The sequence below is a fragment of the Gymnodraco acuticeps genome, unplaced genomic scaffold (genome assembly GCF_902827175.1).
Source record: "Gymnodraco acuticeps unplaced genomic scaffold, fGymAcu1.1, whole genome shotgun sequence".
In the NCBI taxonomy this organism is placed as follows: Eukaryota; Metazoa; Chordata; class Actinopteri; order Perciformes; family Bathydraconidae; genus Gymnodraco; species Gymnodraco acuticeps.
Window position 1 is genome coordinate 1355359 of NW_022989815.1, and position 26319 is coordinate 1381677.

The window sequence follows — 26319 nt, forward strand, 5'->3', positions numbered from 1 at the left end:
GCTAAAAAGCATGCTAAAAAGCCCAAGATTATAGAATTAAACGAATAAATAAAAACAAGGATAATTGTGTGTTATTGTTGAGTAAATAACAGTGTGTTATTTAGAAAAGAATAACAAATTAGAAGGAAAAAAAGATTTGAAAAATACAGATTTCAGTATTCTGAGGCTCTGAGCTCCATTTATTTTCCTCACAGACGGAAACAAAAGTCCGAAATTATACGATTTAAAATAAAAGCAATAATTGTGGGTTGATATTGAGTAAGAACATGTTTTTATGAACCACACAGCTTCCGGTCTTCCACAGACCCGACCGGAGAAAAAGACGTGCTGCAGGCACGAAACACATTACCAGTATAAATACATTGCTTTTAAATTCGTGCTGTGCAACACGAAACAAAGGGGGAAATTGTGTTGGTGAACACGAATCAATAGATTAAAAATCGTGTTGGTGAACACAAAATGCCATGTGACTGGGTAGTATATGCTTTATGAATACATAGATAGCAAATATTGATAACATTGTAAACTAGTCCACTGTATGTCTTATAACAAAAGAGCCGTAATATACACACACACACACACACACACACACACACACACACACACACACACACACACACACACACACACACACACACACACACAGTACAGTAACTTTTTATATGGAGTGACATGTTTTCCTGAAATATGATCTGGTCGACATTCCAAGACATATTATATGTCGTATTTGTCGTCTCATTCATCTTATTTAGAAATTGCAATCCTTTGCAGATATAACATTATTATTTTTTATTGCATTTATTTTTTAAATCTCATACAAAAACAGACGACAGAGTAGCTTCTTTCCTCAGGCTTTTTTTATTGTTATGTAGCTTAAATGGATAATATTAAAATGTCTAATAGATCTAATTCAGAAACTTGTGTACTTAACTATTATCTTGAGTCAAACCATTACTAGGATCTGTGTAGCTCTGCATTTCATAGCTCATTATACTCATTTATCTTCAATTCTGGTCTACCTAAAAAACAATGTTAAACTCTTTAGCAGTGTGTGGAACTCAGGGTGTCCGAACATGCAACAATTACTCCCTACTTTATCAAGGATTTAAAAACAAAAGTCATTTCGTATGTCCATCCGAAAGCCCTTCTATGGTAATAACTATGCCACAATTGTGAAACCAATATCTCAAATTGAAATACTATATTTTGTTTAGAAATGAAAGCTTTAGCGCAAGTTCAATAAGGAAGACCTAACACGAGTCACTTACACGTCACTCTATAGCTCCCTTCCCCCCTCATTAAATACGAGGGCGTCACCCCTCAGCAGCCAATTGCTGCACATGCTAAATTCCTTAAATGCCTGCTCTTCCTCCCTGTCAGTTGTCATTGGAGATGATCACACGCAATGGTAATACTACAATACTCCTTCTCGTGAGAAAAACCGTAAGAAACAACTAGCTCAATATGTCCAACTCGGACAATTCGAAACACGAACCTTCTCTGGAAGTATCCGATCCCGGTTCGGCTACCCACAGCGGCTTATCAACAGAGGCAGACTTCCTCATCGCCCGGCTCCTGCAGCAGGGCTTTCCCACAGCCCCAGGCCTCACTCTCTCTCAGCGAGAGCTCTCGGACCAGGTCTCCAGCGTAGCTCCCCAGTCCGGGGCAGCAGCTCCAGTCAGCTCCCCAGAGAGCAAGGCGAGGACGAGGCCGCAGCCGCGGAGGTAAAAAAGGGCAGGAAGTCGAGCCCTCCAGGATCCCGTCCCCCTCCAAAATCCACCCCTTCTCAGGCTCGCCATGCAGGGAGTGTCACACCCCTATGGAGAGTGGCGCGGCCGGCTCCCTGCAATCCCTGGCTAGCTCCATGATAGCTATCGATGCTCGCCTCCAGGCCCAGGAAGACTCCGCCACAGGAGCTTCAACTTCCGTTGCACTCAGGTACTAGTTTTAACGAAAATGCTTGCACTCACCATTACACAGGGTTGGGTTGTAACGGAATACATGTAACGGTGTTACGTAATCAGAAAAAAATCAGTATATTCAGCTGGTGTTACATTTGAAAAACGAGTAATCCGAGTGCAGTTACTTTCGTAAACCTGAAGTGAATACTTATTGGAATTATTGGTGGAAAGTTTCCTCACAATATGTAATATTCATTACCGGCAGAACCGTGTGCACACTGCACAGTGCTGCAGCGTATCTGTGAGCGAGAGGTGCAGCGTGTCCGTGAGGCCCCGCCCCGCACGCAGATGAGAGAGAGAGAGAGAGTTCTCTTTCAATATATATTGGAAGGTAGAAACGGAGATGTTTAGATAAAACGTGGCAGATAACGTTTATGTAGCATTTATTTATTGTCGAAATGATGACATTTATAACGGGATCAAATCTAACTGAATGGCCTGCTGCTGCCGAATGCATGGGGCAAGTAACTGGGAAAAGTTTTTTAAGTTATTACATCGTTTCAGATAATAATGCATTCTATTTAGGGGTGCCTTTCAAAGCACCCAAGGACACCTTACAATGCATAAACTATTCCAAGGAAAGGTTTGAAGACAGTACAAAGAATGCAGTCTGGGTGAGTTTTTCTTTTTATGTGCGGTGCAGATGAGAGAGCTGTCCAGAATGACACTACAATGTTGTGTTTGTGCTCTTCATAAGCCATTAAAACAGTAAAAATATGTGTCTCCCGTTCACCAAAACATACCCATCTGTTATGGAAAATAAAGTATTCTAAAGAAAAAAGAAAGAAAAGAAAAGAAAGAAAAAAGATTAAAAAAAGAAGAGGAAAGAAAAAAAAAAAAAGAGAAGAAAAGGAAGTATTCTAAAAGTAATCTGCCACCGGTACCGGCGGGATTGTTGTTAGTTTCTGATGCGCAGAAGAAAAATCTGGCCCACCCTATATTTTTACAGGCCCACATTTCTACATTTCTGCCTACGCTACTGGTCCGCACAGCAGCAACAACCAATCGCATGAATCTCTTGCCCCCGACATACAAAGCAATAGCAATGTTAAAACGAAGTAAACTGTAAAAAATAAAATAAAAAAAAACCCGGGGATTTTATGCGAGATATATATATATACTCCCCAAACAGGCGAAAACCTACCAGTTTCACCCACTGTCTCTGCTACCTCCCTCCATGCCTCGCTCCTCTGGTTTGTATCCCGGTAGATGAACAGACTGATCATACAGCACCAGGTGATTCAATACCGCTATAATGAATTTTCCCTCACATTTTTGGAATATGAGGAATTACCTGCGTAGTCTCTCCCAGCATACACGCAGTCTGATTGGCTAGCGCTTGTACTGGCAGATTTGCATAAATGGGATTTCATTGGCTGACGCTTCTGCCGAGGTGCCAAAAGTTGAACATTGCTCAACTTTTTGAAGCGAGCATCGCCAGCAAACGCTCCACGTCGCTTCCCAAAATACAGTTCTGCTAAAAGTGACGTCACCCCATTCAAAGTGAATGGGCAGAAGCGTTTGGAAGCTGTAACGCACGCCACCGTGTGGACGGGCCGTCACAGTGGCTCTGCGCCAGAAACATAAAAAAAATTCTGGAATATCACCCCTCCACTCCCATTAACATCCCTCAGCTAGCAGCTGCGCTATCTACTCACCCAGATTCCGTGTTTGTTGACTATCTCCTGTCAGGGCTCTCCCAAGGCTTCAGGGTAGGGGTCCTCCCATCTCCCACAGTGACTTTCGTAGCAAGAAACTTACAGTCAGCCGCTAAAGAACCCAACATAGTTTCCCAGCTCATCAACAAAGAACTTCTCAAAGGATATATAATCGGTCCTTTTAGCTCCTCCCCCTTCTCAGTTTTCCGTTCAAATCCCATCGGAATAGCCACACGTAAATAAAAGGCTGATTTTCGATCTGTCCGCTCCCTGCTCCGGCCCATTCTGCAGCATCAATAGCATCATCCCTCCAGATCAGTTCTCCCTTCACCATGCCTCAGTGGATAATGCAATAAAGATGATCAAGTTCACAGGGCACGGAGCTCGGCTCTCCAAAGCGGACATTACTGATGCTTTCAAATCATCCCCATTCATCCGTCTCAGTGGAATCTGTTCGGTATTAAGTGGGAGTCCAAACTCTATTTTCGCCGTTCGCCTGACCTTCGGGTGCAGAAGCAGCCCCCACATCTTCAATTCCTTCTCGGAAGCGCTCTACTGGATCCTGCTGAACATCGTCAGAATCCCCTCCGTCCTTCACCTACCGGACGACTTCCTCCCCATAGACCCGCCACAGGACAGCTCAGGGATCTCACTGGCCAAGCTTAAACACTGCTTCAGGAGTGAGGTGTCCCTCTCTCCAAAGAGAAAACGTTAGGTCCCGACACACGCTTAGAGTTCTTAGGCATCATCCTCGACTCCATAGACATGAAGGCGTCTCTCCCCTCCGACAAATTGCAGCGCATCCGGGACATCACCAAGTCATACTGCGAGCAACAAGTTATCACAAAACAACAGTTGCTCTCCCTTCTCGGACACCTCAACTTCGCCATGCACGTCATCCCCCAGGGGCGCTCGTTCATCTCCCGCCTCCTGGACGCAGCATCAGCAGTCGACAACCTCCATGACTGCGTTTTCTTAGACGAAGGCTGCCGCTCAGACCTATGGTTCTGGTCCCTCCTGCTCGCCCACTGGAACGGAGTTACTTTCTTTTACGATGACCTCGTGCGTTCCTCTGACTCAATGAGGTTCTTCACGGATGCCGCCCATCCATGGGTTTTGGGGGTTTCTTCCAGGGAGAGTGGTTCGCAGGGTCATGGCCCTGTCAATTTCTACCTCAAGCAAGTTCTCATTAAATCCGGCCTATCACCTATATCATACCCGGGACATTCCTTCAGGATAGGTGCAGCCACCTCTGCTGCTAATCAAGGTCTCTCTACCTCATCCCTACAACAACTAGGACGGTGGTCCTCCTCCGCCTTCACAACCTTCATTCGTCCGGACATCAACGCCGTACGGGCTTCCCAAAGATCTCTCAGACCCTAACTATGGTATCTATGCATATAACTGGTGGTGGTTCATAACACATCTACACGTATACATGTCTCATCATGGTATCGGATTTCAAACTGCATTCCTGTCCTAGTCCGTGGGCCCCCGCCCACAGGGAACAATGTCTCGTCTCACGCTGCACCTACCTGTAACGGGCTTCATCTCCTGCACGCAGGTATCCAAATCCAGGCCCTTGCTCAAATGTGTCAGTGTAAAATGTATATCCTGCGAAGTCAGGCGTGGACTCGGGCCACCGTACACTTCGGTGTCGTGGCTTCGGGCCACCGTACACTTCGGTGTCGTGGCTTCGGGCCACCGTACACTTCGGTGTCGTGGACGTTGGGCCACCGTACACTTCGGTGTCAGTTACAAAACAAAGAAAAAAAATAAAGAAAGAGTAAAAAAGAAAAAAGATATATCCTGCGAAGTCAGGCGTGGACTCGGGCCACCGTACGCTTCGGTGTCGTGGCTTCGGGCCACCGTACGCTTCGGTGTCGTGGCTTCGGGCCACCGTACGCTTCGGTGTCGTGGCTTCGGGCCACCGTACACTTCGGTGTCGTGGCTTCGGGCCACCGTACACTTCGGTGTCGTGGACGTTGGGCCACCGTACACTTCGGTGTCGTGGACGTTGGGCCACCGTACACTTCGGTGTCAGTTACAAAACAAAGAAAAAATAAAGAAGTAAAGAAGAAAAAGAAAAAAATATATATCCTGCGAAGTTAGGCGTGGCTTCGAGCCACCGTACACTTCGGTGTCGTAGCTTTGGGCTACCGTACACTTCGGTGTCGTGGACGTTGGGCCACCGTACACTTCGGTGTCAGTTACAAAACAAAACCGTTCGACCTTCGGGCGGCGTAATCAAGCCCTGCTAGCCAGGCAGGCGACCCGCAGGTCGTTTTCAGATAAGACCGGCACTGATTTCGGCAGTCAGTCTCAGCATGACCCGTAAGCTCCGGCAGTGATTCCGGCCCAATGCCGCTTACATATGTTAATCTATTATCTTTCATTCCCAGATCACCAGTCACCCCACAAGGTAAGCAACTCAGTTCATCTCAGTATTTCATACTTCACTGGTTTTGGGGATTTCATCGGAGCGGTTCTTTCCCTCCTGAATGATTATCCTGCAAAACGGGGCCTAATCGCCAAACACCATTACATTCTCCTGTTGTATTATCATGGCAATCATTTCATTCATATGACGTGTAAACAATAAATATGTAATCCTTACATCACGTCTCTCCGGTTTGAAATGAAAGCTTTAGCGCAAGTTCAATAAGGAAGACCTAACACGAGTCACTTAAACGGCACTCTATGGCTCCATTCCCCCCTCATTAAATACGAGGGCGTCACCCCTCAGCAGCCAATTGCTGCACATGCTAAATTCCTTAAATGCCTGCTCTTCCTCCCTGTCAGTTGTCATTGCAGATGATCACACGCAACCCGCCTCCACCCCACTCGCCTCCCGTCTCCTCCAGGACAAAGCTAAACCTTCCTTCTTCAGACCGGTCTCACCTACTCATCACCACCACCAGTGTCTAGACCCCGGGGATTTCATCGGAGCGGTTCTTTCCCTCCTGAATGATTATCCTGCAAACCGGGGCCTAATCGCCAAACACCATTACATTCTCCTGTTGTATTATCATGGCAATCATTTCATTCATATGACGTGTAAACAATAAATATGTAATCCTTACATCACGTCTCTCCGGTTTGAACTAGCTTTCCCTTCAACATGACCTAAATAAATATTTATTTGATTGTATTGAGTGGTTACCAAAACTCTCCCTTTGAACTGTAGATAAATACTGTAACAACTTAAAACACTACCCAATTCTCACATGAATACAAACTCTAAAAGAATAATTTGTAAACATGATGAAAAGATTGAAGAATCTGTTCTACTCTGTACTCCTAACTCCAAAACACCCACTGCTGAAAGTGTTGTGAATATTTCCATCATGTCTCCCCCTTTATCCCACAGTACCTTGTGTGTTAGGATTATTTTCTCCTTTTACTTTAATAGTTTCTCTTTACTGCTATTTTTAATTTACCAATTGATTGATTAATGGGTAATACAACTTTTTATCTTTACTTATTTATCTTTTGTTCATGATAACAATGGTATAACAACCACATGTTTTACCCATAGCTAGTTTCTATGTCAAGATTATTATGTGTGACATAATAATCAGATGTCTTGTTTGCTAAACAAGAATATTAAACTTTAATCTTTTCAGTATTCCAGACCATCATTTAAACAAGCAGCCTCTTATCTAAACACTAAGCATTAAGCAGGGCTCGACATTATAATTGGCCCGCTGGCCCGGAGGCACTATTTAGACACCCCGGGCCAGCATAACGTACTTTCCACTTGCCCGCTCGGGCCACTAAAAACAGTAAGACATACATTCACATTGTTCTGTGATATTGGTATTTTGACAAGCAATTTTGTTAGATTATTCCGTTTATTAACGCTACAACATCGCGCTCTACTCTGCAGCTGTTTGTTGCGGAGTAGAGTGCAGTGCGAGCAGGCTCTCGTTCGCGTGCAGCGGGAGTAGGCCCGTGCACGCGCAGCTCGAGCCTGCTCGCGCTGCACGCTCACTACAGACTTTCGCCCCACCTAACCATTCGGCAAAATGTTTTTAAAACAACCAGTAACCGGCCAAGAGCCGGGCAAAAAACAGTCCTTAAATAAAAGAAAGTCACCGGAGGAGTTAAAGGAGAGTGACAGGGAGTACGAGAAGAGGGAGAGAAAGTTTCAGGCACACTGGCTTGATCGTTGGAGTTGGCTTGAATATGATGCCAATATAAACAAGGTCTTCTGTCGGCTCTGTACATCAATGCCGACCTATGCTGACAAGTAAGTGAAGAGTAGAAAATATTATGGTATATTCGCTATAGGGAAATGTCCCAGCAGTTTAGGACAAGGAAGGCTAGAGGCTAATATATTATAGCCATTACATGTCTAACTCCTGATAATGGCAGGAAGGCAGAAAGCGCATTATACAAATAATAATACTCATACCATAGTGTCACCCTCCTTTTTATTTTATTTTAAAAATGACCACAATATAATTATTTTAATAAACCAAATATGAACAATTGCTTTATAGAAATGTATAGTAGGCCTAGCTAGTTAGTGGCTAGCTAGTGGCTATTTACATATGATATTTAAGCAGCAGATTGTTTTGCTTGTTTAGGGACTCTCCACTCTTCAAGGGACAGGTAGCAGAACGCTCCACAGGGTTTGACCCGCATGAAAAAAGCACCTCACACCAGGTGTGTGTGAGGAGGCAGAAGGCAGCAATCGAAACACCCGCTGTGTTAGCTGGGATTCATGTTAATGGTGAAATAGATGCAGGTTTCCAGGATAAAATGGAGAATATGTTTCATACAGCGTACTATGTTGTCAAGAAAGAAAAGCCATTTACTGACTTTCCGGACCTGCGCAGCTCAACAGTAGGACTGGCTCCAACATGACCAATTGTTACTTGTCAGACAAGGCATGTTTAAGGTGAGAATCACAAATACATTAATACTGTACATTCCAAATGTACTATTTAATTAGCTTTTTACAATTCCTTCATTATTAATGAAATTCCCTTTTTTTACCTTCAGATTCACAATTGATATCTACAATGTGGAGAGGGAGCAACTGCTTTCTGACCTAAAGAATGCAGGCTATATCAGTGATTGACGGGGCAACTGATACTGGGAACCTTGAGAATGAGATTGTCTATGTCAAGTTCTTCAATAAGGAGAGAGGAGTGGTTCAGTCCTTCCTTGGCATTGAGGATATCAAACACGCACATGCAGATGGTGTACTTTCTGCAGTACAGACAGTGTTTGAAAAAGCAGGTCTGGATAACTGGAAGGAAAAGGTGGTTTTCCTATGCGCTGATGGTGCGGCTGTCAATTTGGGGAAGAGGAATGGTGTGGCTGCAAAGCTGAAGGAAGAGATTGGACACCTGCTTGCTATACACTGTGTGGCACACAGGCTGGAATTAGGTCTGGTGGATTCAATAAAAGAGAATCAGAGGCTGAAGCAGCTGCAGGAGGTGCTGCAATATTTGCATCAGCAATACCACTACTCTCCAAAGGCACTGAGGGAGCTGAGGATGCTGAGGATGCTGGCAGATGCAATGGAGGAGAAGGTCCTCAAGCCTACAAACCTGAAGGGGTCCAGGTGGTTGCCCTACATCCACAAGGCAACTCAGATCCTGTGTAATAGCTATGCAATCTTTGTGGCCCACTTTGAGGACCAGGTCAGCCCAGAGAGGACAACCCGACCATCACCTGCAGTGATGGGAAGGGCAAAGAACATCCTCCACTACCTCAAAAGCCACACCAATGTCCAGTTCATGCACTTCCTGCTGGATACACTGGACTTTCTCAAGGCACTGAGCCTCCAGTTTCAGCAGGATAGTCTGACACCAGGGGAGGCAGTGCAGTACATTGAGGCCTGCCTCAATGGCCTTACAGAGCTGTGTCTGGAGCCCGGAGAGCAGCAAAAGAAGATGTTGGCTGATGCAATGAATGGCACCTATAGAGGGGTAGAGCTCAAAAACACCACCACAGACACACTGGCTACAGACAGGAAGAAAATTACAGACATGCTTACCAAACATATTGAGAGCCGTCTGGAAGACCTGCTGTCTACCGAGAGCATTGTGCAAACATTCTCATCTCTTGATCATAATGTGTGGCCAAAACTGGACAACTCAGATGAGTCCAAAGAAGCCTTTGTCCTCCATGGACGAGCAAATATTGAGTCCCTGTGCCACCATTACCAGAGCGTCCTGGTGCGTGAGGGGACCACAGTCACTGAGGTGTTGGGAGAGTACAGGCTCTATAAAATCTGGGCAAGAATGCGGAATGGGCCCCTCAGAGACACTCTCCTGGAAATACTCCAGAGAGTTGATCTACAGACCAAGTTTAAGAACCTAGGCATCTTTGCCCAGATCTACCTAACAATGGCTGTCAGTACCGCAGCATGTGAGAGAGGCTTCTCTTGCATGAAGAGGGTGAAGAGCGACTGGAGGTCCTCACTGTCGATCCAAAATCTCACTCGTCTCATGTTCCTGACCATTGAAGGGCCTAGTCTGGATACCTTTGATGCTAAGAGAGCTGTTTTGCAGTGGTGGCAGTCGGGGTCAAGAGCCAGACGTCCAGGATTTACAGCCTGGTCATCAGGAGGACGGCAAAATCAACCGACCGCAGAGGAAAATGAGGAAGAACTGACGATTGAAATGTTGTAGTATAGTAGTAATGTAGTTTGTAAATAAATTACTATTGCAACAAATGTGTTCATTTTCTTCATTATTAGAGTCGATTTTTTTGGACGAATTCTCTTGGGCCAGTGGTTACAATGGTGGGGCCAGTGAAAATGCCGGGCCAGTATATTTTTACCCTTAATGTCTACCCCTGCATTAAGGTTTCCACACCACCCCCTGGGAAATTCTTGCACAATTATGCTGTAAAATCATTGCATCATTCCTTCAGAGTCTGAACAATCTGAGACAAGCATGTCTCAAGATCTTGTCATAATGAGCACAGTCAGTGATGCAGCTGTAGTCAGTGGCAGGGTCCCCCAAAAGCTAGAATCGGCCCTGGTCAGTGGTATATGCTTTATGAATACATAGATAGCAAATATTGATAATATTGTAAACTAGTCCACTGTATGTCTTATAACAAAAGAGCCGACATACACACACACACACACACACACACACACACACACACACACACACACACACACACACACACACACTGTACAGTAACTTTTTATATGGAGTGACATGTTTTCCTGGAATATGATCTGGTCGACATTCCAAGACATATCATGTCGTATTTATTGTCTCATTCATCTTATTTAGAAATTGTAATCCTTTGCAGATATAACATTATTATTGTTTATTGCATTTATTTTTTAAAGCTCATACAAAAACAGACGACAGAGTAGCTTCTTTCCTCAGGCTTTTTTTTGTTGTTATGTAGCTTAAATGGACTACAACTGCATTTGGTTGCAGTACCCTGTGTCGTCCAATCACAATAAATTGACCTTGATCCTTGAACCTTGTCGATGCATTTGCAGTAACTGCTACAATAATGGGAAGGTTAATTGATAGCTGTTTGATTGCTTTGTGAGAAAAGCTGTTTCAATCAATATTCTTCTATGTACAATAGATACAATGACCACATTTAGTTGAGGTCACAGTTATAAACCAGAATCACCTGACTGTGCAGTTCTCCTCAGCTACGCAGAGCATTTTAAAATCTTTACCCTCATCGTTTTGGTTTTATGGCCAAAATATTTGCTGTTTATGTTCTTTCCAACAGCTGCAATATCAAGTTTTCCCATCAGGCCACTGCTTTAAGAGAAACAGTTCTCACTGAACCTGCCTGAAGTGAAGGAATGGTAACTGGAAGCAGAAATGTATGGAGGGAAAGTTTATAGAACCAAACCAAATTAAACACCTGGCCACAAAATGAGGGGACTTCACATTAACCCCAGTGTGAACTTGAACACGTGAAGACATTTTTTGAGGGAAGCAGAAAGTAGCAGTTCCCGGCACCAGAATGCGTTGAGCAGCATTTCCCCTCCTCTCTGACAGTGAACGTTTGAACCTGTTATGGCTCTTACATTTTAAAGAGTATATTATGTAGTATTCAAATCATTTTGTTCAGGAGAATCAATTTAAATAAAAGTGCTTATAGTTTAACGCTTGTCAGAGCTTCAACCTTTCCTGATGTTGTCCTTATTCCATTAAAGGATAATTATTGAAAACTCCTTCACATCTGAGCTCAATGTCTCTAAAAGTCCCATTTCAACGTATTTTATTGGTTATTTTGCATCCTTCATCCATTTAACTCGTTACCACTTTCCAACAATTTAAATTACTTAAGCTGCTTTTACTTGTATTTCCTACTTATGTTTAATAATTTATATTCTGCAATATGAAGTTTCCCTATCAGGCCGCAGCTTTAAGAGAACAAGTTCTCACTGAACCTGCCTGACTAGAGAAGTGAAGGAATGGTAACTGGAAGCAGAAATGTATGGAGGGAAAGTTTCCTAACCTGCTCTGCAGCGTACTTTGTTGACCCCACTAACCTGAACTCTGGCTGGTTCAGCAGCATTTTCTATCTTCTGTGCTCAAAGTATTTTTGATGAGCGTCCTCCCAGGTTTGACTGGAAAGATGGGCTTTCAGAGGTTGTTTTGTACAAAATCAACAGACCTTTGATCCAAATCTTAATTGGAACACCTTTTCTGGAATAACAGGTAAGCAGAAAATAGCATTTCCCGGCATCAGTAAGAGTTCTAGATGAACACGTTGAGCAGCATCTTTCCCTCCTTCCTTACAGTAAATGTTTAAGCTGTTATGGCGATTACATTTTAAAGAGTAGCCGATACATATTTAGTATGCAACAAGGTTGTTCAGGAGATCATCCTGTTTCCCCCGTAAGGTAGATTCAGGATTCAAGGCTTTGATAGTTAATGAGAACTCCTTGTGTGCTGATGTGGAAACCGCATGGTCTTATTTTTATCTTGGTTTTATGGAGATCATTGATAGACATGCACCCCTGAGTAAAGGGACGAGCCAATCCTTGGTTTTCTGCTGAGCTGTCTAGTCTCTTTCATGAGAGAAACAAGGCCTGGGCAAAGGCTAGGCAATCAGGCTCAGAGGTAGAGTGGCTGCGTTTTAGGCAGCTAAGGAATAGCTTCACTTCAAATGTCAAAAGTGCAAAGTCGAAGTACTATTTGTCAGTTACCACAGAAAACCTAAATAATCCTAGGACATTTTGGAAAGCAATAAAATCGATATCCGCCGGTGAGATCCGTAATGAGCTACCTCCGTGCCTTACCACAGCATCTGGCTCTATATTGGACAGGGCCACTATGTTAAATTGCTTTAATGAGCATTTTGTGTCCTGCGGTTCTATGTTTGATTCTGTGACTAACTCTGCTTCTGTGAACACCCCAATCCGTGACCCTGAACAATGTGGTCTGGAAAACCCTTTCAGTTTTACTCCTTTTACTGTCAATGTTGTTCATGAAGCCTTATCTAAGCTAGATCCTAAGAAACCGGCTGGCCCGGACAACGTAGAACCTTTCTTTTTAAAGATAGCTGCAGATTGTATTGCTCTTCCTCTTACTACTCTTTTTAACCTCTCCCTCAGCACAAATGCAATTCCAAAAGTATGGAAGTCAGCTTATGTCTTGCCTTTACTAAAAGGAGGGGAGGCAACTATTTTAAATAACTATAGGCCAATCTCTAAATTGTCAGTTCTGGCGAAGGTGCTCGAACGCCTAGTGAGTGAACAGGTAAAGGTGTTTTTATGTAAAAATGATATCCTGTATAAACATCAGTCAGGCTTCAGAAAACAACATAGCACCATCACTGCCACAATGAAAGTGGTGAATGACATTACGAGTATTTTAGACAATAAGCAGAGTTGTGCAGCTCTATTTATTGACCTTTCCAAAGCGTTTGATACCGTCGATCATCGCATCTTAAAGCAGAGGCTAGCCAGTATAGGCATGTCCAGCCATGCAGTGGGTTGGTTTGTGAACTACCTCTCTGAAAGGTCCCAATGTGTTCACTTTGATGGGCTGTCTTCTGAGTGGTTAAACATTGCTAATGGTGTTCCTCAAGGTTCTGTTTTAGGTCCACTTTTATTCTCCATATCAACAGTTTAGGTGAAAATGTGGATGAAGCTACTTTACATTTTTATGCTGATGATACCGTGATGTATTGTGCAGGTCCCTCCATTAAGGAGGCTGGTGTTAAATTACAGGCTGTTTTTAACATTATTCAGACTCAGCTTGCTGAACTTAAGCTTATTTTAAATGTTGATAAAACCAAGTTAATGCTATTTTCAAAAGCTAAAAAGACACCAGAGCCTGTTTTGGATATTGTTACTATGCAAGGACAAGTACTTGAAGTGGTTACCTGTTACAAATACCTTGGTATCTGGCTTGATGATTGTCTTACTTTTAAACTTCATGTCAATAACCTGCTTAAAAAGCGGAGGGTTAGACTAGGTTTCTTTTTCAGAAACAAGTCCTGTTTCTCTTTTGAAGCCAGGAAAAGGCTAGTCACTGTGACCTTTTTACCTGTGCTGGACTATGGTGATTTGATCTATATGAATGCACCTGCCCATTGCCTAGAAAAGTTAGATGCCGCCTATCACAGTGCCCTGAGATTTGTTACTAACTGTAAAGCACTTACTCATCACTGTACCCTGTATGCCAAGGCAGGTCTGCCTTCACTAACTGTACGGAGGCTCAGTCATTGGTACATGTTCATTTACAAAGCCATGTTGGGTAAACTACCTTTTTATATCTGCTCTCTGATCTCTCGACGAATTGAAAGTACATATTGCCTGAGATCTCATGATGTTGTTTTATTAAATGTGCCAAGTGCTAGGACTGTCTTAGGGAAGAAAGCTTTTAGTTGTGCAGCTCCACTAAATTGGAACAGTCTGCAAACATGTTTAAAACTGAGCACTTTGGTTCCCCTGCATCATTTTAAAACTCGGCTGGGTGACATGCTGTTTGATACTGTTATGGAAATCTAAAAACCCCAATACTGTAGAGTACAAGTCAGAGTGATCAAAACAAATAAATGGTGAATCAGACAGAGTTGTCTTTCTGATGATTTTATTTGAAGCTTCAAATATATATAAATACAATACAATAAATATAGACACAGGTCCCACAGAGTATAGAATAATCTGCGCGAGTGTGCGCAGTTCAATATGGTAGCAAGGCTTATATACAAGAAATGGTGGGAAGGTAAGAAATCTGTCTTCACACGGTCACATTGTTATTAGACACATGTCCTTGAGCTGTAGATCTCAGGAAAGGCAAGTTCTCGTGTGACTATGTGTGAGTCTCAACATAATAGCAGCTGTGGCCTTGAAGTAGAGTAGATAGAGGCAAACAGCACATCTAACCAAATGAGAAGCATTTGGTTTAAACATATCAGGATATAATAAAAATGTCCACTACATTCCCCCCTTTTGATCATACTTGATCAATAAAAAAAACAAATGACAGGATAGACTGATATAACACATCAATGAATACACTCCATCACTGGTTTAAGTAAACACATCACAAATATATCATAGAAAACTGGCTGTTTTTGTGGAGGACAGACTCCAATATAATGTAAGCATAAGAGGAGGATACACTCGATTCACATGATTATATTGATTATATTGTAGTGTCGGAATCAGACTCTTCTGATTCTAGCTGGTCTATCTCACTGTGGCGCAAAGGATTGTCTTGTAATGGAATAGCAGTATACTGAACGAAAGCTAAGGATACCAGGCTGGAAAAGCCTTTCTTCAGTATTGGGATAATCAAACAGGTACAACTGATTAATAGGCCGAAAATGATCACCAGGGGTGTAACTATCCTAGCCAGCCATCCTTGCCACCCCCCCGATGTAAGCCAGGACCACCAGTCCCAGCCGCCTGCGTTGGATATGTCATCCGCTTTCATGTCGGCTAACAAGTTGTTAAGATGCAGCACGGTGTCAGTGATGTTCTTGGTGGCGTCGGGAATGTAAGTGCAACAAGAGTCACCGATCACATGACACAGGCCACCCTTTGAGGCGAACAAAAGGTCAAGAGCAAATTGGTGCTGCATGAGCATATTCCTAGAGGCTATTATGAATGGGGGCAATGCCTGGAAGCCTTGCGTCGTCTCGTAAGTGAGGTTCTCAAGTCGAACATGTAAGGTATCTATGTTATGGGCATTGTTTACTGTACCCCACCATGGGAACAGGCCGCCAAAGAATTTAGCTCCAGCGGACGTCAGATCTCTTTTTACCTTATGGTGGTCGGGGTGTTGGAACTCTGGGTAATGATGTGTCGTGTACATTAAGGACGTGAGGACCGTGACTGCTGGATTCAAATCCACTAGAGTGCATTTACCTATCCAGAGGGGAGCCAGCATCTGATAGAGCTTGTCGCCGCACAACCAAACGTAATCTTGTGGCGAGCTAAACCCAGCATCACTGGGCCAGGCCAGTTGGAGGGAAGTATGGTTAACATCAGGGAATGCTACGTTAGAAAGGATTCTTCCAGGGACACTGAATATGCAATACGAGATATTGTAAACACCGTAACTGCACGTGTTCCGTAGGATACGAGTACAACCAGTAGTAGGGCCTAGGGAAAAATAAGGTGGTGTAAGAGACGTTTTGTGGTATACTCTCTGGATGCAAATGCTGTGTTTCATCCCTCTCAAATGGCTGGGGTGCACATGGCTGACCGGTTGGTACTTTGCGTATGTGGTATCAACCGTATATGCACGCAAAAGGGAGTTAGACTTATTACTGCATGGTGGAGGAAGCTGCCTGGCATAACGCCACTCAGTTACGCGGTGGTCCATAAAACAAAAGTCCAGCCCCCCGAGCAGTGATTGGCGGTGTGACCAAAACTGCTTTCGACATAGCATATGTAGGCGTCCGCCCACCCCAGTTTCTTAGGGTCGGAGCAATGCATGTAGTCGCACGGGTCTAACTGCACTGTGCTATCTTCCCCATCCCTTAGAGTAATGTTACCAATCCCTGTCTTGATCAGCCCCTCTTCCCATGTGGTTCGCCCTGCTTTCCCCATGTACCTCTTAGATACCTCGATTTTGGCTGACCTGCTGTGTGCTGACCATGGATACATAAAATATAGGACTAGTCCTAACACAACTATCATGGCAAGTATGCAGAGGAACCATTTTATGATTGTCCAGGCTCTCCGGTAGTATTGCTCACAGTTGCGTTGTCGTTTTCCCAGGCGAGCCGTCATCACGAGGTGGGAATGCTCCATGGGGTGTGTGTGTGTATTCCCTCGGTTGATTTTGTGACATGGACAGTCAGACTCCGCACACCGGTAACACAAACGAGGAACCAGAGGGCATATGGAACCGCTCAGCTGGCACTCGCTCGTGACACCTTGTGTGTAGTGTGTTTTGGTGTATGTAGTGCAAGTGTGGTGCTGGTGGTGACTAGGACACGTCACTTGTTGTCGTCTTCTTCTTCTGTTGGTGACTAGGACACGTCACTTGTTGTCGTCTGCTTCCGTTGGTGACTAGGAAACGTCACTTGTTGTCTTCTTCCGTTGGTGACTAGGACACGTCACTTGTTGTCTTCTGCTTCTACCGTTTCTCCTTTCCTGTGACTACGACCTTGCAGTGGCTGGCGTGGACCCACGTAGCTCTCTCTCGGCGACCTTGACCGCTGTCTGGTTGACCAGAAGCAGGTAGGGGCCAACGATTGGATTTCCAGCTCTTTCTCCGGAAATCCTTGACCAGCACGAAGTCGCCGGGTTGGAGATGGTTAAGTGGACCAGTGGCAGTCGTTAAAGTGGATGACAGGTTAACATACAACATAGCAACATAGCATCCTCACACAAAGTTGTGGAGGGAAGAGGACATCCTGGAGCCTTGAGTCCAATCTGTGGAGGAGCCCCAAAAAGGATTTCAAATGGCTGAGTTGGCTCCGTGTTCGTTCCCACATCCGCATGTACATCAGCACAATGGACAGAGCTTGTGTCCATGACAGACCTGTATCTGCACAGCATTTTGCTAGTTTGTTTTTGATTGTGCCGTTGCCTCTTTAGCAAAATGTGAACCGTTGTTCTAATTTAAGATGTTCTCTGATGGGCTGAACTCAATGAAATCCAGCATTAGGTGCTCAAATGAATTTTGCATAATGCAAATTAGGCATGCTTCACCCCCCTTGTGAACCACTCCTGATTTATAGCCTCTAACATCCCCCCTTTTTACACATTGTCCAACCCATGTGTCAAAAACAGCCCCAACAGCCTTCCACCGAGCCTTCTCAACTGGTGTAGCTAGCTGCTGAAGTGACGACATGTTGTCAGTGAAGGAGGAGACAGGGATTCTAACAAATGAGTGTAAGGTGCGTGAGGTGCGAGAGGAATCAGACTCTTCCTTTGCGGCTGAGTCAGCAGTTAAATTAGCAGACCCAATTTCTTAGGGAAACTGGGTCTGTACTGCTTGCAGAAATTGTCTACACTTCCAAATAGCCACAAAATCGTGCACTACCCCAAAAGCATAGCGTGAGTCAGTGTAAATAGTCACGGTTTTGCCTTCTGCAAACGTGCAGGCTTCAGTTAGTGCGATGAGCTCTGCTGCTTGTTATGAGAGGTGACATGGGATTGGTCCGGAACGGAGTACAGCAGAATCTGAAACAACAGGAAAAACCCCACCTGATTAGTGCCCCCTTGGTCGCGAGAGGCAGACCCATCAACATACAAAATGAGGTTAGCGTTGGTCAGAGGAACGTCTTTTAAGTCCGATCTAGGTGTGCACACAGTCGTGTTCGTCACCTTCAGGCAAATGTCAATAAGAGGGTTCTTACACCTTTTCCAAAATCAAATTCAAGCACTTTTCAAGCATCTTACAGCTGTTGTAAATTACATATTTATATGCACATACTCAAATGAGTATTTCCCTACCTCATATTAACTCAGATGTTCTTTATGCTATAAACAACCAAATGTGTGTTTCGTGATAGCATTCTACACGAGGATGAAAAATTAAAGAAAATAAAACTAAGTTTAATATTAATATCAAAATTAGTGATCTGTACATCTAAAAACCCAATTCAAGCGACCTTTCACCTCCACTTAATTAAATGCACTGGTTGCAAGATAAAAATGTGAGTTAATTGATTTAGATAAAGTCCCCAAAATCCCCCCATAATTTGCAAAAATGAATTTATAAGTTGTGTTGACGTAATAATGTTGGTAATTACATCAACTTAATATTGTGTCTCATTTGAACTCTGATTTCTGCGTTAATTGACTTCAACCTAAATTCAAGTTGAGTTATTGTAATGCAATTGGCTTGATAACTTCATTGTTCTACATCTTGAGTTAAGGATTTCAAGTCCACTCCCACTTAAGATGCCTGGACAAGTTCCCACAGTTAAGACAAATATAAATATACAAAGGACATTTAAAGGTGAGTGTCATCTTTTGTCATTCAAATACAACTTGAAATTCAAACTCTCCTGATTGAAACATCATGTGTTGAAATAAACAACTGCAGTTCAAAAATAAAAAGTGAATTGCCTAATATTTTTGTTGTGGAATCAATTAATTTCTTTCTTTAAAGGCAAAAACATGAATAAGCTAAGAGAAAAACCCTATTGAATACAATATTATTTGGAGCAACTTAATTTACAAATGGCTGTCAACCTAAAAACATCTGTCCATGTTCAACATGTCTTAAGATTACATTTAAATGGAGTAATCAACTTAAAAACGTGTGTTTATGCTACCAATTATTAAGTAAGTGGTAATTGAAAACACCTCTATGTAGAGGAAACGCCTTCTCCCCTAACTCAAATAACTTTGTTGCTTTAACAAAATGTCATTAGAAGTTGTCTTAACTCAATAACCATCGATGCAACCTATTGCCTTGATTCTCTTTGTTAAGCCAAGCATTTGTTTTTAGAGTGTACGTAGACTGGGTTCGTAGACTGGGCCTCCCATACAACCTGGCTGAGCCGATATAAAAACAATCAGCCAAATAACTTTTCAATACATTATTGATTACTATTCTTTGAGGTATCTTTTAGGTTGGCAGTAAACATAAGTCAGAGGTACATGGTGTACTTTTCCTTCACTACAAGTATTTAATACCTTTAGTTACTTTCAGATCTGGATGAATGATGTGAAATCTAATCAAGTGTTAAATCAGACTTTAGTTCCACCTGGAGTAAATCCACCAGCTACCCTGCAGAAATATACAAAGTCATTCAAACTAGCTGCACCTTTACCTGCTTTGAGAACACTTTAATGATCAATCATTATAAAACATATCATATATATTATTCTGAAATGGACCAATCTGCACAATGAATACTTTTACTGTCGCTACTTTCACTATATTTTGATGAGAATACTTTTCTACTTTTACTTGAGGAACATTTTGAATGCAGGACTTTTACTGTACCACTCTGGTACTTCTACTTTTACTCAAGTACAAGATCTGAGTACTTGTACTTTTACTCAAGTACAATATCTGAGTATTTAGTCTGAATTCTAGCTACAAAATCACGCAGAGCTGCGTAAATATAGCCTCACAATGGTAACAAGTGGAAAATAATATTTACAAATGTGTACAATGATTTGTAGGTAATTTTGACTACTCAAGACACCTGACTTATACAAAGGAAGACTGTGTTCATTCTACAATTACATGGGATTAAAGCAACATGTAGTTTTACTTGTATAATACTTCCATTTTGTATAAAAGACAGTTTGTTTTCATCTGTTTTCGAATAAACAAAGTATTGGTTTCAGAATATTAAACTTGTTTCGGCAAATTCAGATGATAAATACAACTTTGAAGCTTTGTAACGGCATAATTACAATACTCACGGTACCTGTCTCTGTAAATAGAGTTTGTAAACTGTACCCTGTACATTATGTTGTATGTCATCCTTATTGTTGTTCTGTTGTTTTTATTTTACATGTGTAACTAATGTGCTGCAGGTCACCCTTGAAAAAGAGATCTTTTGATCTCAAGGGGCTTTCACCTGGTTAAATAAAGGCTACAAACAAACAAACAAACATCTGAGCTCAATGTCTCTAAAACTCCCATTTCAACTTATTTTATTGTTTACTATTTATTTTGCATCCTTCATCCATTTCACACGTTACCACTTTCCAACTATTTATATTACTTACGCTGCTTTTACCTGTATTTTCTACTTCTATTTAATGATTAATGATCTGTACACACTTTCATTTTTCAAATATTAGGAGTTTTATATACATTTCAAACATGATGGGTATTTGAACTTTTGATCGACATTCATGTCATTCAGTGTTGTGTCAGCAAGATGTTACGTTATGTTGTGTTCATATTGAGGCACCGCTGACCTCAAGTTGCCCCTTTTTCTCTGGCTAATCAATAGACCTTTGATCAAAATCTTAATTGGAACAACTATTCTAGAATACCAAAGTAGTAAAAAGGGCTGTAGCAGCGGATAATGCATCCATCATTTGTGTAACCCAACCCCAACATTAAACTGAATGTGTAACTTCACTGTTACTGCTGCATGAAAATACTGAATTTCCCCATGGGGATTAATAAAGGTCCATCTTATCTTAAAGATTGTATAAAGTGAACTAAGTATATCATTTCCTGTCAGGTTCTCGAATAACAGTAACATAGCAAAATACAGAGAACAAAAAAGTAAGATGAACCCAACCTGAGTGTAGGAGCCATGATCAATATTGATTGGTTGGCTTGGGTCACATGGGTATGGGTGGCACTCATTATAATCCTGTTCACCTGTGTGAGGTGTGGGTGTGTGGAAGAGAGGGTGACACAGGGCCGTTGTACTTTTTTGTTGACCGCAAGATTACAATTGCTTTGATTATAAACATTGTATATGTCTGAGAACCGAGTTTTTTCATTAAACTACCATACTACGAAACAGAGCTTCAGATCTCAGCGAGTACTTTTTTAGCGTGTCAAACAGGCCCGGCCTCAGCCTCTCAGCGACTTATTTTGTTTCCTGCTGTCGCTACACTGAGTTTTCCCCTAAATAAGACACAAAGCAGGTGTACATGCATCCTCTTGGATTTACGTGTGAAACAGGTCCATTATATATAGGAACTTTCAAAGTGACCACAGAAGAATGGTAGAGTAGAACACCTTATCTCCAATTATTGTATTCTCATTCAACCCCCCTAGAATTTTAAGGCGTATCTCGTTCAGTTTTTTGGAAAACTGCATTCTTGTTTTGAAACAAAACTGGTGATTCCAGTGGGGGGGGGGGGGGGGGATTTACTCCCCCAGCTGTATTTAAGGAGACAGGAGAGCACTTCATGAACCAAACTGTTCCACTGAGAGGTCCTGCTGGTGAGTCTCTTTTGTTTTTGCTGAGAAATTTAACATGCAACTATTTCTTTTTCTGAACTTCATTTTTACAATTTACTTCACTTTTTTTGAACTATTGATTTTAAAATAATGTGATTTTTGTTGAATATATGCTTAGATTGTAAATGTATTTAGTGTAAATACTGCAATACATTGGCATGATTTTTTGTATAGCTTTCAACCTTTGCACACATTTTCAGCATTAGTTAAAAGTTGTTTTCTTGTTAAAACTGAAATAAAATAGAAAGTTCGTCTCCATTCTTTTTATTTCAAGCAACTCCATTTATTTTGATAATGCTCATGTTGATTTAAATTCCTAATTTCAAACTTCCTTTACAGTTTTAAAGGTCCCTGATCCTCTGCAACCATGATCAAATTGGTAATGTTTGATTATATTTCCTTTCATTCTATGTAGATTTAAAAGTTCTGCATATACAGTAGGCTATGTCATAATAAACTTTACATTTTGTATTTTCTCCGATAGTTAAGTGTTGCCATTTTTGCCGCATTATTCTTGGGTAGGTTAATTATACAAATTACATGATCATATTTGCATTTCACCCGGAATATACAAAGTCACAGTTTGTAAAATTGTTCTCTTAACCTTTATCAGAAAGCCACCAGTCTCCCTTTCCAGGAGATCCAATAGGTCCAGAAGATCCAATAGATCCAATAGATCCAATAGATCCAATAGGTCCAGAAGATCCAGAAGATTCAGGTAAGTCATTTGTTAAACCATTCAGTGGCATAAGCATTCATTTAGGAGAGTTTTACAGCTTCAATCAAATCAAGTTTTATTTATATAGCACATTTTTTTTAAACGATTTTTGGTCGAGCCAAAGTGCTGTACATATAATGAAAATATAACCTACAGTAAAGACACTTTACAGCAAATACAACAGCACAGTTTGTGCAGAATATCAGTATGAGAAAAGCTTCCTTCCCAGTCGTCCTCTCACTCTTGTATTGCTCCTTCCAGTGTGCTGGACCGACTGGTTTGACCGTGACAATCCCAGTGACGCAGGGGACTCGGAGCTTTTGAAGGACCTGAGGAAAGAAAACAAAGGAAAGATCTGTAAATACCCTCTGTACATTGAGGTCGTTACCACGGACACGATGACCCCAGCCATCTCCACAGGACAGACCTTCTATATGTAAGTTGCCTCACTGAAATAATGCAAATGATTATTTAACCACATCCCAGGAATACATCGGTACCTCTGAACATTGAAAACTCCTTACAAGTCACCCACATGTGCTGCCTGGAGCTGCACCTATAACAGTGAATAGAAACTCTGTACATGGAAATTTAATTTACATTAGAAGACATTTTAATGATTTCAAATGATCATTGTGGATATCTGAGATATTTATTATTAGAAACAAAGTTCCACCTGACAACAAGAACTAGTATGATAATTGAAAGGGTTGTAGAGGTTTATTTGAACTAGCATCAATGTACTTTAATAAACTATATTGGGTTTATATCAGAGCTAAACATGAATTATGGTTTAAGCAACATATCCAATTCAAATTACGTTTTTGTTTGCTTTTAAAATTGGTTTTCTTCATATAACTATCGATATGATTCATTTAATAATTGTTATTGTTTTTCAGCTTCAATCCGACTCAGGGATTTATTTGCCGCAACAAGGACCAGAGAAAGCGCATGTGTCGTGACTACAAAGTTCGCTTTGGGTGCCCGTGCAAGAAGCCAGGGGAGCCGTGTGGCATAGTGGTCCTTTGTTAGGTGTTCGGGACAGGGGGTCACAGGTTCAAACCCCACTGCAGTCAGCATGTTGTTGTGTCCCTGGGCAAGACACTTCACCCAAAATTGCTCCTATGGGGATTGTCCACAGTACTGAGTATGTAAGTCGCTTTGGATAAAAGCATCTAACAAGTAACATAATGTAATTAAGCTGCGTCTCCACAGCAAACATCCAACAAGAATATGAAGCTTTGATTGCTTTAAATGTTGTCCTTTTCTCTTTACCTTTCTATTTTATATCTTACTTTGCCTGATGGAAGAAGTTCAATAGACCTTTTTTACGGCAGATATGTTGACTTAGCAGGAACAGGACCATGAAGCCTCATCAGCTGATTACAACTGAGCTTTATATCGGAGTATGTTTTACACCAGTACGTTTACCAACATGTCTTCCGAGTTAAGATGCCTCATGTCATGTGCTTCATCAATTTTTTTTTCTTTTTCTAGTGATTATGAAATCATTGTCTAATGTAGGAAATAAATCCACATCAAACAGCAATAAAACTGCTATTAATGAGCAAATCCCTTTGTCATCACATTTTACTCATAACCACTCTGCATAGCTCAGCCTGTCCTCCTACAAAAAACGACCATATAGGCCGATTGTTCATGCCCTTATTACAACTCAGACACACGTTTTAAAGTGTATGTTGTTTCTTACACGACCACTAGAGGTGCTCTAGTGGTCGTGTAAGAAACAACATGCTCCCGGCCCGTTCATTGCAGGAGGGACGTTTATTCACAAATAACCCTCTCTGGAAAATCCTAAATTGTGGCATAGTTTGGCCATTAAAATGCTTTTTGATTAGATTTCTGGCGAGAAGTGTATATTGTACTCTTAGAATCCACGTCCAGTCGATGTGTAGGATCTATAGTTTGATAGATATTACGATGATGATTTGAGGTCTCGCCAGGATAACGTGTATGCAGCTTCCATGTAAAGTTAGCGTGGGTGAAAACTGTTTTTCCGGTCTCGAAGTTTTCATAATAAAACCGGATATATTCCCCTCACTGTCAAATGATTACACAGTGATATCTGCATTACACATCCACTAAAAAACATCAGGTTATCCTTGTTAATTACACAATATTGATTGGTTTATATTGTGTACAATGCTTTTGTGTTTTTAACCTTCGAGGGGGTCCTGGGAGAGGGATCCCTCCTCTGTTGCTCTCCCTGAGGTTTCTCCCATTTTTTCCCCTTAAACTGTGGGTTTTCTCTGGAAGTTTTTCCTTGTACGATGTGAGGGTCTAAGGATAGAGGGTGTCGTTTTTCTCATACTGATATTCTGATTTGTGCTGTTGTATTTGCTGTAAAGTGTCTCTACTGTAGGCAAATTATAATAATATATAATACATTTTTATTATATGTACAGCACTTTGGCTCGACCAAAAATCGTTTATAAATGTGCTATATAAATAAAACTTGATTTGATTTCTGCTTGCTAATTTGCTTGTTGTTTGATAATTAAATTAAATTGGGGGAGGCGTGTGGTGCAGTGGGTTGTGCGTTGGTGTTCAGAACAGATGGTCACAGGTTCAAACCCCACTGCAGTCAGCATGTCGTTGTGTCCCTGAGACACTTCACCCCAAATTGCTCCTGTGGGGATTGTCCACAGTATTGAGTATTTACATTACATTACATTACATTGCATTTAGCTGACGCTTTTATCCAAAGCGACTTACAATAACTACATTCGACCAGGAAGACACAACCTTGAAGAAAACAGAATCATATAAGTACATCAGGTTTCATAGAGCCAAACATTTCAAGTGCTACTCAACTGGCTTTAGGTAAGCCAGTCCTTTATTAGTATAAAAGTGCTTCGTTAATAGTTCTAACGCTCGAAGTGGAGTCGAAAGAGATGAGTTTTCAGTTTGCGCCGGAAGATGTGCAAGCTATCTGCCGTCCTGATGTCAATGGGGAGCTCATTCCACCATCTTGGAGCCAGGACAGCAAACCCACGTGTTTTCGCCGATAGGAACTTGGGTCCCCCTCGCAGCGAGGGCGCAACGAGTCGTTTGGCTGATGCAGAGCGTAGTGCACGCGCTGGGGTGTACGGTTTAACCATGTCCTGGATGTAGGAAGGGCCAGATCCATTCGCAGCATGGTAAGCAAGTACCAGTGTCTTGAAGTGGATTCTAGCAGTTACCGGAAGCCAGTGAAGGGAGCGGAGGAGCGGAGTGGTGTGGGAGAATTTAGGAAGGTTGAAGACCAGACGAGCCGCTGCATTCTGGATGAGCTGCAGAGGTCGGATGGCACATGCAGGTAGACCAGCCAGGAGGGAGTTGCAGTAGTCTAGGCGTGAGATGACGAGAGCCTGGACCAGAACCTGAGTCGCTTTCTGAGTCAGCTGGGGACGTATCTTCCTGATGTTGTAAAGCGTGTATCTGCAGCAACGGGTTGTAGCAGCGATGTTTGCAGTGAAGGACAGGTTGTTATCTAGGGTCACACCCAGATTCCTTGCAGTCTGAGTCGGGGAAACAACTGAGGTGCCGATGTTGATTGTTAGGTCAAGAGTGGGACAATCTTTTCCCGGGAGGAAGAGCAGCTCAGTCTTGTTAAGGTTGAGCTTGAGGTGGTGAGCAGACATCCACTGAGAGATGTC

At 42.2% G+C, this 26319-nt stretch overlaps 2 protein-coding genes across 2 annotated transcripts; both read left to right on the forward strand.

Moving 5' to 3' along the window:
• Positions 1 to 6686: 6686 nt before the first annotated feature.
• On the forward strand, positions 6687 to 10313 carry LOC117556174 (zinc finger protein 862-like). The gene is made up of 2 exons (XM_034231451.1): positions 6687 to 8525; positions 8630 to 10313. The coding sequence occupies exon 2, from the start codon at positions 8686 to 8688 to the stop codon at positions 10267 to 10269; it is 1584 nt and encodes a 527-aa protein (XP_034087342.1). The 5' UTR covers positions 6687 to 8525; positions 8630 to 8685; the 3' UTR covers positions 10270 to 10313.
• An 11545-nt stretch (positions 10314 to 21858) lies between these two features.
• LOC117556182 (cartilage intermediate layer protein 2-like) lies at positions 21859 to 24232 on the forward strand. The gene is made up of 6 exons (XM_034231464.1): positions 21859 to 21924; positions 22282 to 22321; positions 22427 to 22460; positions 22556 to 22660; positions 22922 to 23096; positions 23560 to 24232. Exons 2-6 carry the CDS (start codon positions 22310 to 22312, stop codon positions 23690 to 23692), a joined length of 459 nt encoding a protein of 152 aa, XP_034087355.1. The 5' UTR covers positions 21859 to 21924; positions 22282 to 22309; the 3' UTR covers positions 23693 to 24232.
• The last annotated feature ends 2087 nt before the right edge of the window (positions 24233 to 26319 follow it).